Below are 12920 nucleotides of genomic sequence, written 5' to 3'. Positions count from 1 at the left end.
CTAGCACCTGGCCATTTGAACATAAGAAGGCAAAATATGCACTATGCATGCATTTTCATGCGAAACATGTCAATGTTTTTCGTATGTCAATGTCAATATGTCAATCGTCCACGGGCGCCGGTCCCAAGGCTTTGGCTTTTCTTGGGCACGGTACTGAATATATTATTATTATATTATTGATCGTCGTTCCCCCTTCTCATTACTCTCTACATATGGTGTTGAATGAGCGTGAGTTCATAGGGTGGCTCGATATGCTGATAACAAGGTAGCTGGCATGATGTAATGTTTAACTGGTAGCGAATCTGAGCAGAATTCGGAGGGTGTGGATACGAATCCCCACTGCTGGTGCATTTTCAGCAACGGCCTTTGATTAATGAAAAAGATGTTTGATGGAAACAGAAGAACGGGAAAGAAGTGGCTGAAGAAGAAGAAGAAGTAGCAGTCGATGAACGAGGACGAGGAAGAAGAAGGAGCCTAATTGCGACTGGTCTGAATAGTCCCTCGTGTCGCTCATTTTTCGAAACCACCTAAACAATGGCAGGTAAGCAATGCTGGAACTACTGGAACTATAGGTTTACAGACGCACACAAAACGATGGGCTAATGGGAAAGCTTGTCCCAGACCTCTAGATCAGCCCTAAAGTTGATATTCGTATGCATGAGGTGGCATATATCCTGGGCTGTCAAACAAGAGGAAGTCTAGACTCCTCCAAAGATGCCGTCAGGTTATCTCACCGGCGGCTATACTATAGCGAGGGAACTGCGCAAGAGGGCGCTGGAGAGGTGGCGACTTCGCCGGTTTCGATGAGGTTAGGTGAGGTTAGTCCAGGCTGTGTCACTACATTTCACCGGGAAGGAGGGTTTGGGGGCGGATGCCCCCAGCCCCTCTGCGCGATCCGTGTGGGCGGTGCCGGCATTTCTCTGACCCCCGTGTCGGTATCAAACCACTTGCTGTTAGCAGAGGCTCGCATAGCTTGTGAGTATGCTAGGTACGTTGCTTTCATATTTAACCCTTAAAACGTTTCGTAAATATTGCTCATTTCGGTTTATTCACGACAAATTATTTAAAGGACATTCGTACATGTGTAATTTTATGACTTTAGGTTGTGTTACTTCGAGAAAAATACATAAGTCACAATGCTATAGTACTATACCCTTATCGGCTTACACACGGCAGCTGATAAGCTCTCAGTAGGAGCTCTCACAGTGCTAACAGGAGTACTGTATGATAGTCCCTCTTTTATTATGTGTCGTACTTTAGTAACTGTACTATTTTTTTCTAAATGTATGTCGTATCTGCAGTGCAGTACAAAAATCGAAATACTACAAGGATTATAAATTTATAACGCACCGTGTAACGCGTAGTATCTCTGTCACACACTGGCAGTGTAATAATTGAAATTATAATAATTGAAATTAATGGCCGTTGGGCATGCGCGTGGTGCCACCCAGCGTCACCTAGTCTAACCATAATTGAGCCTCTGTATGCAATAAGGGGATAAGTCGAAAAATCCCAAACCGGGAAAACTGCAAGTGAATTTGGTAAAGTAATCGCAGATAAGTTTCCATGAATAACACAAACGCCAAATGAATAACACACATGCATGTGTCTACTCTACATGCATGTCCCATTCGCATCATTTCTGTGTGTGTGATTTAGCAGAAAGTGAACAAAATCCTGGAGCATGACACATCCCCTTTTTCTATATAACAACGCACGCGCAGGGTTTTCGTGCAGAAAAAAAAAAACAGTTTTCACGGGTCGGACTTTCATGGTGACGGCAGGACGGCCGAAGTTACCTTTGTGCAGTGGAGCAGCCTATCGTAATTATCGAGTTGCTAAAGGAGCACAATCGTGGAAATAACGTTCTGTATGGCCAGCAAAATATGACTTATTAGCACAGTGCGCACGTTTTTCCGATTACAACGCTCAGTAGCACTGCTGACACGGTCACGTGAGGTAGGAGGAACATGTTTTTCGAGTGGAAGTCGAAGTTCATTTCCGCATCGTAGCAAATTTTAAGCTACACCATTTGTATGCATGTGTAGAAAAGGGGCCTGATCTAGCTGTCCATCCCATTGACACACATGCATTTCCCGTTCCTTACGTTCCTGTAGCGAGTCAATAAATTGCAATATGGTCATAAATTTTATTTAGCAGGTACATACTGGTGTGTAGATGTCATTGCAACAAAAACATTAAAAAGGGGATAATTCGACTTATCCCCTTATTGCATACAGAGGTTCAATTGAAATTGAATTTAACCTGAAATTGAATCTTCTGGTACCCCTCGTCATATAAGTACATCTATCTGTCCATGCCAAATGATTATATACCTGATGAAGCAGTGTTTCGTAAAGGCCGTCGTGTGCACCATGTGCATGGTTCTTAATTATTTCGTTCCTTATTACCCTCGCTATAGAGGTGGACTTCAATGCGTTACTTGTATTAATGGTAACGTAAACAAAAACAAAGCATATAGAAAAGCTTCACCCCATAACGGGCTCCAACCCAACCATCACAATAACAGCCAATAACATCGTTATCTTGCTAATTGTGTTTCAAAACGAGAGGCATACGCATTTTTGTGGCACTTACCAGGACGTGTTCAGCGCGGTTCAACATCACGTGTTTCAACCAACGACTCATTACCGTTACTTGAATGTCTGTTTAGTGTCAGTGCCTCGACCCCGTGGTCCACCTTCGGCAGCCCCTAAGCCAGCAGTGCCTGGTCCACGTGCACAGCAAGCTTCATCCGCACAGCCGCCAGCTGCTAAACCCACAAATCCTCCACAGCAAGCTCCGCCGAAAGCAGCAAGCCCCGGTAAAGAGGGCTTCCGCGATGTATTTGTAGCTCCTCCACCAAAAAAGCTACCCGTCTTCGGCGAAGATCCCGTTGTTCTGACCTGCCCACAGTGCTTCCGCAGAGGCAGGACCAATGTCGAAAGAGAAGTGGGACGGTTCGCCAAGCTGGTGGCGTTCCTCCTCTTTATCAGCATCATAGGGTAAGTGACTGCATGCAATCTAAGCTGCATATAAACAGATAATGTTCATCCTACAGCCTGCTGGTCGTGTGCATTAAAGCAATAGGTAGCTTTGAAGGAGCAATGAGGTGACACTTAACATGGCTGGAAGTCCTGTTTCGTTTGTCAAGTTGTCCACCAGAAGCATCCATTCAGAATATTCTCTCCGTGCAGTGTATTTAAAGAAACACTCGCAGAAAGCAGCCTCGGAGGGACTGCGCGATCACCTCGCGTCCCGTCGGAATCTCCCTGTGCGCTTTCCTCTTTGTTTCCTTCCTCACGCGACGAAAACCGGCGTATTCAGCATCACGTGAGGAAGCAAACAAAGATGAAAGCGCACTTCATCTCATCTCATCCTTGCTCACGCGCTTATACACCGGCCTCTGCTGCGCCGATCATCGTCACGAGTCACATGATCAAGGGGGATAGCTGGTAGCACGACGTACCCTCCTCTTTCCTTCATTCTCTCACATGATTTTCCATAGAGTGGAGGGTTTTTTAAAGGTGTACGGAATCGAGGTACCGCGCGAGCGCACTGCAGGTCACGTGAGCTCATTTGCTTTGTTGCAGAACACGCCGCGGCAAAAAAAGAAAAGAAAAGAAAAGAACAAAAGAACAGGAAATTGAAAACAGAGAAAGTACGGCAGAAATCGCTGCATAGCTTGTCGTTGAAATGCGTTGCACTTATGAGCTCATCGCGGGCACGTTCCATCACCACGGGTTTCGTTTCTGCAATGAATATGTAGTATCGTATATATAATGAATAAATATAGTATCGCATTTCAACGTCTGTTTCTGCGCAGCGATTTCTGCCGTAATTTTTGTTATGCGGAGTACTTAAAGAAATACCTCAGTGCTGCTTTAATGCGGTTGTCTGGAGCCGTCGACTGACGGGAGATATATGCGTAGTACATGCATTATGCCATATTTTCTTCCACAAAGCCTCCTACGTTTGGAGATAGTTACAATAAACAAAAAAACATGTTCACATCTACTTTCGGTTTTACGACGATTTAGGCGTGAACTGCTGCACCTTCGGGGAAGGCACGAAGCTGAGCTACACACATAAATGTCATTAGGACTGTTTTGAGGTAGAATAAAACGTGATCAGCAAGTTCTGTTTGGCATCTTGCTTCGCAGAAAATTACCCGAACACCCCATAAAATTTTCCCCGAGCATATTTTTCCTGTGTCAGGAAATTCGTACGCGAGACATTTTTCCTGGTTAGAGTGCGCCGTATGTAGCCACGCGATATTCCGTAGCAGACGACGGGACCGATAGTGTCGTCTGCTGCGTGTGCGGTACGCTTCTATCGATATGTTGGTACCGTGCGAATGCTCAACATAACGCGCGGCGGAACTTCTAGCCCCATCAGAGGTTTATAGTTTTTCCCTTTCACTAGAATATTTTGTTGAAACGTAACTCGTGCGAATACACACTCTTCGTCAGCAGGAGAACGAGTGGCCGTGGTCATAACAAACAGAGCCGTGTATTAAAAGGGAGCCTGGGAGGTGCTTGAGAAACAGGCTCGACCTGTGAATCACAGTTGTGCGCTTCTCATTGGTTTGCTTTTTACGATGGGGCCGCCGTGACACCTGACTGCTAGCCAAAGTGGCGGAGAAAGCAAAACTGGCTGTGTTCCAATACTTTGTGCAGGAGAAGCTTTCTGAGTGGACAGCTAGGTAGACTCCTTATGGGCGCAGATTTGGAACAGACTTGCGAACTTGACGCCGCTGTCGACATCTGTCATGGCCCGTAGGAACTGAAATAATTCAGCTCGCATGTCAATGCATTCTCCCTGCGTATCTTTATATTTCAGAGCACCTAGCGACCTCAGTGTCATTAGTTTGCAATGGTCGGCAAAAATGCCGTCACGGCTCTTTGCTGTTACGGCGTAGTCTTTCAATAAATGCGTGTTTATTTTCTTGATGCGTTCCTATCATTCGTATGTGTCTCTATTTCCTCAGTGTTCCTTGCATCCCACTGTTCTTCGCGTTTTGCAAACCTTCAATCCGCCGTGTATTAACCCTAGGCCCTTACTGTACTACAGTAAACAAATTCAATAAAATATCACTTTTTTTGGCCTTACTGTTGAACGCTGTAAACACACCAGACCTAAGAGCATCGGTGTCGTCGAGAAGCGTATTAATTTTCATGGCTGCTGTCAACGACAACCATTCAGACGCATAGCTAGTCTGCATCGATGCAGACTAGGTCAAAGACGCATGAATAGTAGTCTAAGCGGGAATTAATTGGAATGAAACTTAACATGGCGGCGCTTCCGATTAGAGCGCCAAGTATAGTCGACTTACCGGAGTATTGGAACGCGGAGGAGGAGGAGTGTCGTTGGGAGGAACCCGAGAGGTCTGCCTGCCTGATTAGGCGGCATGTTTCTCGGGAAGGGAAAGGTGGTGGAGAGGAGGAGAGGAAAGGGTGAAGTGGAAGACCGAGCGGAATCCGCTCGGGGGGAGGATAGCTGCGTCCATGGGCCGACTTCAGGGGAACTGTGCCGGCATACGCCTATTACACATCTGAGGGAAACCCAGGAAAAACCCCAGACGGCACAGCCGGCCCGCGGATTCGAACCGCGGACCTCCCAGTCTCCAAGCGCACGCGTTAGCGCTGCGCCACCGGAGCTGGTATATTGGAACGCAGCCACGGTAATGCGGGAATTTCGTGCCAAAACATTTTCACAACCACTTCTGATTTTACACAGCAGACGTACATCCTCTTTTTAGTTTTTTGAGAATCGGTTTCAACTTCAAATATTACGTTTCTTTCGTTGTTGTTAAGCTACGTGAACACGTCAGAACGAGGTCATGAGGAAAACGGCACTGTGCTGTACTATTTGGAATTGAAGTGCCGAATTTTATAAACATTGCTGCCATTTTTATTTCAACAGGTCATGTAGTTTAATTATAAAAAAAAATGCACCAACGGCCGAATGCGTACCAGCAGGTGGTTCTGCCGACAACGGAACAACGACGGATAACACAGACGGCAATTCCCGACGTGCCTTGCGTTGTCTAGGTGGCGTTCATCAAAGTGAAACAAAATCCACTAGTTTTGCAACTCGCAAGGAGTATCCATTCCAATCCTATCCAATCCACTTGCCACCCAAAATGGATAGGGGGACAGATAGTGAGGATAGGTTGATTGATGATGTCCCGTGTTTCAAGACGTCATTGTTCAGGAAGCTCAAAAAGGTCGGCGGAGACGGCTGTGATAGCAAGCGCTGGAAATTTCACCGCGAAATTTGAGCTTGCTGGCTACCCGTAAGGGTACTGCTACTGCAAGTAGAACTACGCCTCCAAGGCTACTCCACTCTGCACATGGCTGATGTATAGTGAGAGTGGATGTCTATAGGGGATGCTAGACGAAGAATATTTTGAACCACGAAGTAACGTAACGACATCAGTAACAACAGTTCTAACTGGAAACTAAACGTACAGTATACCTTTCTTTGTGCATAACTGTGAATAATGTGATAAAAGATAAAATGGGGCATGACGCGTGTTTTGCTTTTTACTCTTTTCTGCAGGATCCCGTTCTGCTGGATTCCGTTTTACTCAAACTACTTCATGGACCTGTATCACGTATGTCCAAATTGCAGCGGAATTTTGTACGAACGCTGCGTCATAAAGCCGCCACCACCACCTACTGTAAAGGAAGCCATGGCCAACTGGGCCTATTGACGAATGCACAAGTAAGAAACGCATGACTTTCTGACACATTCAAGTCAAGTCTGAAATCGGGCATAATGTTATCGGCCAGGTAGGCCGTGCCATGTTCGTGCCAGGTTTACATCATTTTTGCTCGAGACCTACTTGTAAACTTCGCTACATACCAAACATGCCTACATACAAGATGGTTCTGCAAACATGTTCCAGCCAAAAGCACGTGCGACAACGGCATTTACCTGTAGGAAACTTTTGCCACGTAGTACGAGTTATTTTATAAAACTCTAGTTGAAATAATAATATTTGTTCGATTGAACTCTGGAAGCTTCCAAGTCGAAGTGGCGTTTTCTTGCCACATTCAAGAAGCGCATTGCGGATTTGCCAAAATCCACCACACAAGGCGGTACCTGGTGTAATGCCAAGTGAAAAAAGGAGAGAGAGAGAGAGAGAGAGAGAGACAGAATGGTTGCTTGAGAAGTGCGACTGCTAAGTAGCGCTCAGTTCGACGTCACATTTTATCGCAGCATGTTGTTATTAGAATTTTTCCATGGTTGCAGAAACACTCTGCATTTGCATGGCGCTACAAGGCTTCCGCACAAAGTTTTTATCGACACAACACTAACTCCAAGCACTTTATAAAGATACAGGCCAAGAGTAAATAATAATAATGCGAGATAAATATTTCGAACATTACATGAAGCAAAAAACATTGCATATTGTGTTCAATATCCCTCAAGAGCCTACTGTGGTAGTGACAGAAGAAAATATATTTCGCGTATTTTGAATGCTATTGTATAATCCTCCGTTTCGCACGTCAACATCATGTCGTCATGTCGACATGTGACATGTCGTCTACCAAATGGGCTGGTGCAGAAATATGAAACGGAACGTTACAAAAATTATGATCAGAAATTGCAAAAAAAAAAAACTAAAACATTTTCAGTTTCCGAGTGTTTCTAAGACAAAACGCGCTGACCATACAAACACGAGACCGTTTGCGCACATGCGACATGTTTATACGGATATATAAAAAAATGTAAGACAAATGCGAAAGATACAAGCCTGAAAATAGAACTACCCTCTCTTGTCCAGCCTCCACGATGTGTGTCTTTAAAAAATCTCCTGTCGTTATTGCAGGTACACGTCTCCAAGGAACGGCTAGGGCTGCAAGTGAAATGCGTCATCTTCCAGAAGGCCAAGGTTGTTCTTAAATTTCATTGATGTCAAGAGTATTCGGAATTTGAACGCAAGACCTGTTAGACAACTAATAAACCGTACACTTGAATCCCTGTCCTTTTGAGTTGATGGTGCATGCCCTGGAGGCTGGAAGTGACCGACATGTTCACGGGTGCATGCCATTAAACAATTAGGTACTTACCAAGTCCAAGCCGTCGCCTTCGTAGGCGTCCAGGCAGTATAGCGAAACTGCAAAAGCTTGAGTACCGTTCTGAAAGCACTGCAGTGATTAGGTCGTCAAAAAATGGACTGCAACCAATGACACCTAGATAACTGGAGGGCGCACTCTTTCAATCGACGTCACGCACCTGGCCCTTCTGTCGCTGTTGGCGATATATAGATGCGACATCACCGATAGAGCGAAGAAGAGAAAAGCTGCCCCATTGAAAATATATGGCTGCCGGTCCAGATGCGTGACTTTATCGAAAGAGTGCTCAGGTCTTCTCTTATCTAGGTGGCATTGCAGTAGCTATCAACATAGTTGTGATACTGGCTATGCGACAAGAAGTGGTTCGCGTGGCGGAAGGGGCAATAATCAGTTGAGGACAGGTCTGGCGAATATGAAGACCGAATATGAAGAAGGTTCTCGTGTACCCAAATCACGGAGCGCCACCTGGGGTCTTTGGCACACGGGTGCGAGCGTTAGCATCCAAGACAAAAGCATCATGTCTTTTCGCCAGTGCTGACTACTTCTGGTGAAGCTGTTTATTTACTTCTCGCATAAGACCGGAATAACGATTCCGATATTCCGATTTCATGGCCTCACCGTGCCCGTGGTTTCATATTGCGAGGTGACCCGGGTCCGAATCCTAGCGTAGGGCGTGCCGTCCGGGTACCTTCCACAGGTTTTCCTCGGGAGCCTCCTGCAATCGTTATTGAGTGCCCTACAGGGACCTGTGTGACAAACTGGTGGCACCGTTGTGGCCGCCGGAGAAAGTACCTGGCGTGACAGCCGTCGGGTATACCCAACTGTGTTCACATGTGAAATGCAAGCGTCATTTTTCGCCACACTGCAACTGTTGCATGGCTAAGTGTGCAAACTCTAAACCCATTTAACACCTCTTCACTAGGAACCAGATGTTTCATTTCTCGTGATTTCTATGCTTCCACTACCACCGAGTGCACCAGACTCGCAGCGCATAGCGTTCGTGCGTGACGCCAGAGCCCAGAGGTGATATTGCTCCCGGTAGCTCTGTTGACGAGTCTCACAGTGAGAACGGAAGTCCTACGTTGTCCAAAAAGTTTAGTATTTACGCACTAACCATTTCACAACCACGGCGGCAGCCGAGGTAAAAAAAAAAATGTCAACGGTGGGCTGCATATTTGTGGTCTAGTACCCATCCGTATAATATCTTCTTTGAGGATATCTTTAGCGTTATTGTTTCTGAAGATATTGGAAAAACTGCAGCGCAAGTTTAGACAACATGTTGTAACTACATGTGTATAGATAAAGCGGACGCACGTTGTAGATTTCAGTGAGGAAGCTTTATGCGCAGTGATGTGCCAAATGGACGAAAGAACTACAAGACTCAGTCTAAAACATGATGTCACAAGTGGCTGGAGTCAGAGAAATGTGCCTAGTCTTTACTATCAAGCCAGGATTTTGTGAGACATCAAATAAGCATCCTCTCGAAGTATCACTTATATGTGTATTGACACAGACGGACGCGAGTGGCTGCATCTCCTTGCGCACTGTTTAGATACACTATAAATATGGTGGTTGCTTCTGTGCAGTTCTTCTCCCTCCTCTTGGTTCGCACCCATGACAGATTCCACATTATTCGCACTTCGAAAATCAGCCCTTCTACTTACGGCGGTCACCACACAAACGTGCGGTTCCACTTGAGAATGTATAAAACGACTGGCGTAGTGTCACGTCGAATATTTCCAAGACCACCGCTGGCGGCGCAGTCGCGACGGAGCAGCGCGCCCCCTTTAAGTGTCGCACGGTCCCTATTGCAAAAACCCGGAAAAAGAGCAGCTCTAAGTCCTCCGTTGCATACAAGGGCAAGAGAAAAGCGCATTTCAGGCGCTGCAATAGAAATGACCTCCAAAGATTGCGTTATTTCTGGGGCCATTTCCTGGCTTTATTGCTTCCATTCTTTCTTCAGAGTACAGCAACGGCATTACCGCATCAAAAGGTAACAGACGTTCAATCTTTTATAGTTAAAAAGTTACTCAGTGAAAACAAATTACGGCAACGCCCCGCGGCGCACTTGGCCTATAACATATTAGTTTATTGTAACTGAAAAAGTATTTCCCTATTTTGTAAAATTTTGTCCATAGTTACCACGGGCACCATCTATATATGTAGCAAAACACCACTGTAGCTCTGTATGCATAGTAGCGTGGTGCTATACAAGCAGTGCTCGTATTACAAAGTACAGTAGTCGTATACGAATACACTTATGCCTGGCTCACACTGACACTTCTCTCCGCTGTGGGTACGGCACACAGATCGAGTGTGGATGCAGTTGCCGTACGGCACGCTGTTCAGACACATGCGTTCTTGATACGGAAAACTCCTGTGTTTGATCAATCGTGTCTCCACTCTTTCTACGGCTATCTCTTTACTCTTTCTCTCTCTCTTTCTTTCTCTCTTCACTGTCCAGTGCAGAGAGTGCAGTGCTCATTGGTCGGCCACGTAGTCGGAGGTAATGATTACCGCATAGAGTTCGGTCGAGCCTACCTCTAGCGGTGCGTGTGCTATTCGGTTCGCCGTACTTCGTTGCCATGACAACCGTGCAACGCCATATCCGTAATTCGTGAAGATCCAACAGTGTGAAGAAGGCATTACTTTCCCAGGCAGCACAATGTACTGAAAGTCAAGTGCAATCGGGGTGGTCGGGTAGGTGGAAGGCCTTCGACAGACTCGTGAAACTAAAGAACATTGAAAAGACACATACCGTCCACCCCTGTTGCGCTCAACTTTCAGTACATTGTGCTGCTTGGGTTGTTCCCAGGCGAATAGCACGTGGAAAGATTGAACAGCGAACATAAAACGTGAAAAAGGTACGAGGTTTCCAATTTTTCACCTGACAAATAGATCGCAATGGCGTGATATCGCGCCCGTGCGATTGCTTTGGCATGAATCGTTGCATCAGCATGATTGCGTGCGTGGAAGCAACCCGTTCATCGTAAACCGCGTTTCCGCCACCAAGTTACGATGAAGGTTCACGAAACTCATTTCCTTCTTCCTGTTGTTCTAGTGGACCATAAATTTTGCAACCCCCTTTGTATTCCCAAAGGCATCCAGGTCATTCCATGCATGTGTTTGACTTACACTGGAATGAGAGTCACGTTATCCAGTCAACATTGGCTTTATCTAGTTTGCCGGCCGTAGCGTCGATCAAGAGGATGAAAAGTCCCTGAAGCAGTTTTGCAACATCGGAAGAGACCCTCATGAGATATGGCTGGTGTGGCTACGCCCACTGGTGGGAATTGCATCGGAACTACAATCGCGACCTGCCCAGTAAACCGTAGACGTCTAGGAAATGCCCACCTGATATCCGAAATTGGATGTCTGGATGGATCATTGCAGAGAGCCCGTAGACGTAGCATGTACGTCCTGGCGACTATGGTTTGTCCCACTTTTTCCACATTCCACGAACGTCACAGAGACGATACTTCGGGACATTTGGATATTCACAGGACGTTTTCAAATCTGCACATATTATTGCTGTAAATATGCTCTTTCAGAAGTTTTCTTTTTTTTTTTGCACCATAAGCGTATGGTAGATGGCAGCCCAGCAAACTTCCACAACCTTTCGGCCTTCCACAACAGCGACATTTCGGTCATAATCCAGAGCGAAAGAGCTTAATGTCGTCTGCATACATCAGAATCCTAGAATGCTGAACGATCTTAACTATATCATTGATAAATATAAAAAATAACAAGGGCCCAATATTTGAACCCTGCGGCACACGGGACCAGGAGATATACAGGGTGTGAAGAACAGAAGGACTCAAAGCGGGTCTAAGTCTTCGCTTTAATCAGAACAAGTGAGCGAGCCCACGCTAGGTTAACTAAAAGAAGAAGCTAAAAATCCATGCAGGTCAGCTGACCACCAGCTCCTCTTTTTCCACATACGAGTTTCAACACAGGGGTTCAAAATTAAGCTTTCACGAGCGCTACGCAAACACAGTGATGACAGGAAACCGGATGATAACTTTACGCTACTTGTGTAAGAAACAGGTGCTGCTAATTATGTAGCACCTGTTTCTTACTCAAGGAACAGAAAAGCAGCACTCATTTTGCTTTTGTTCGCCTATTTATAAAGTGCTAGTGAAAGCTTAATTTTGAACACCCTGTATTCATCAGAGTAACTGCTCAATACTCGCACAACATTTTTCTGCGAGTCCAAATACGACCTAAACCAAAGCCAAAGTCTGCCACACACTCCATACTTGAGCAGCTTGTCGAGCAGTAGTACATGATTGACACGGTCAAAAGCTTTTGTTAGGTCAAAATACACAGTGGCTACCTGGCCACAATTCATTACATAGGGGGCACAGTACTCTACAAATTCAACTAAATTTGTTTCCACCGATTTTCTTGACATAAAGCCATGCTGAGCATCATTTATCTTTTGTTTCAAATAAACAAGCATTCTTGAGTAAATTATTATTTCGAATACCTTTGAAAAGTTACATAGGGTGCGTTTTTTTATTCTACCGGGGTAACTCGGGGGTAACCCTTACTGGGCGAAAAATCGAGGGTGACTGAAGTGACGTCATAACCTACCGGGGAAAATTCAACTTTCGTCGCTCGAGGGATACTCAGGGTACCTACTCTCACTGACCAAGCTCAGCAGGTGGGTAGCAGACGGTTATGACGTCACACGACGTCAAGTGAGAGTCCCGCGTCTTTTAACTTTCGGATTCCGAGCATATTTCGGTGGCTTTAGCACGACTGTTGTTTCGTTGGATGCGTGCCTTTTTCTTCCTTCGTCATCACCTTCCCCTTCGTCAAATGCGTCAA

General features: G+C 45.7%; 1 protein-coding gene across 1 annotated transcript; it reads left to right on the top strand.

Moving 5' to 3' along the window:
• Positions 1 to 363: 363 nt before the first annotated feature.
• LOC135399677 (cell death-inducing p53-target protein 1 homolog) lies at positions 364 to 7996 on the top strand. Its single transcript, XM_064631411.1, has 4 exons — positions 364 to 541; positions 2675 to 3005; positions 6565 to 6729; positions 7841 to 7996. Exons 1-3 carry the CDS (start codon positions 535 to 537, stop codon positions 6716 to 6718), a joined length of 492 nt encoding a protein of 163 aa, XP_064487481.1. The 5' UTR covers positions 364 to 534; the 3' UTR covers positions 6719 to 6729; positions 7841 to 7996.
• Positions 7997 to 12920: the final 4924 nt, after the last annotated feature.

This window comes from Ornithodoros turicata, chromosome 7, assembly GCF_037126465.1.
Source record: "Ornithodoros turicata isolate Travis chromosome 7, ASM3712646v1, whole genome shotgun sequence".
NCBI classification, from domain to species: Eukaryota; Metazoa; Arthropoda; class Arachnida; order Ixodida; family Argasidae; genus Ornithodoros; species Ornithodoros turicata.
Note: the sequence above shows the minus strand (reverse complement) of the source record. Positions and strands in the feature narration are given on the sequence as shown.

Coding starts and splice junctions, on each gene's coding strand:
- LOC135399677 (XM_064631411.1), top strand. Junction 3,006..6,564: donor CTCTTTATCAGCATCATAGG/GTAAGTGACTGC, acceptor TCTTTTCTGCAG/GATCCCGTTCTGCTGGATTC.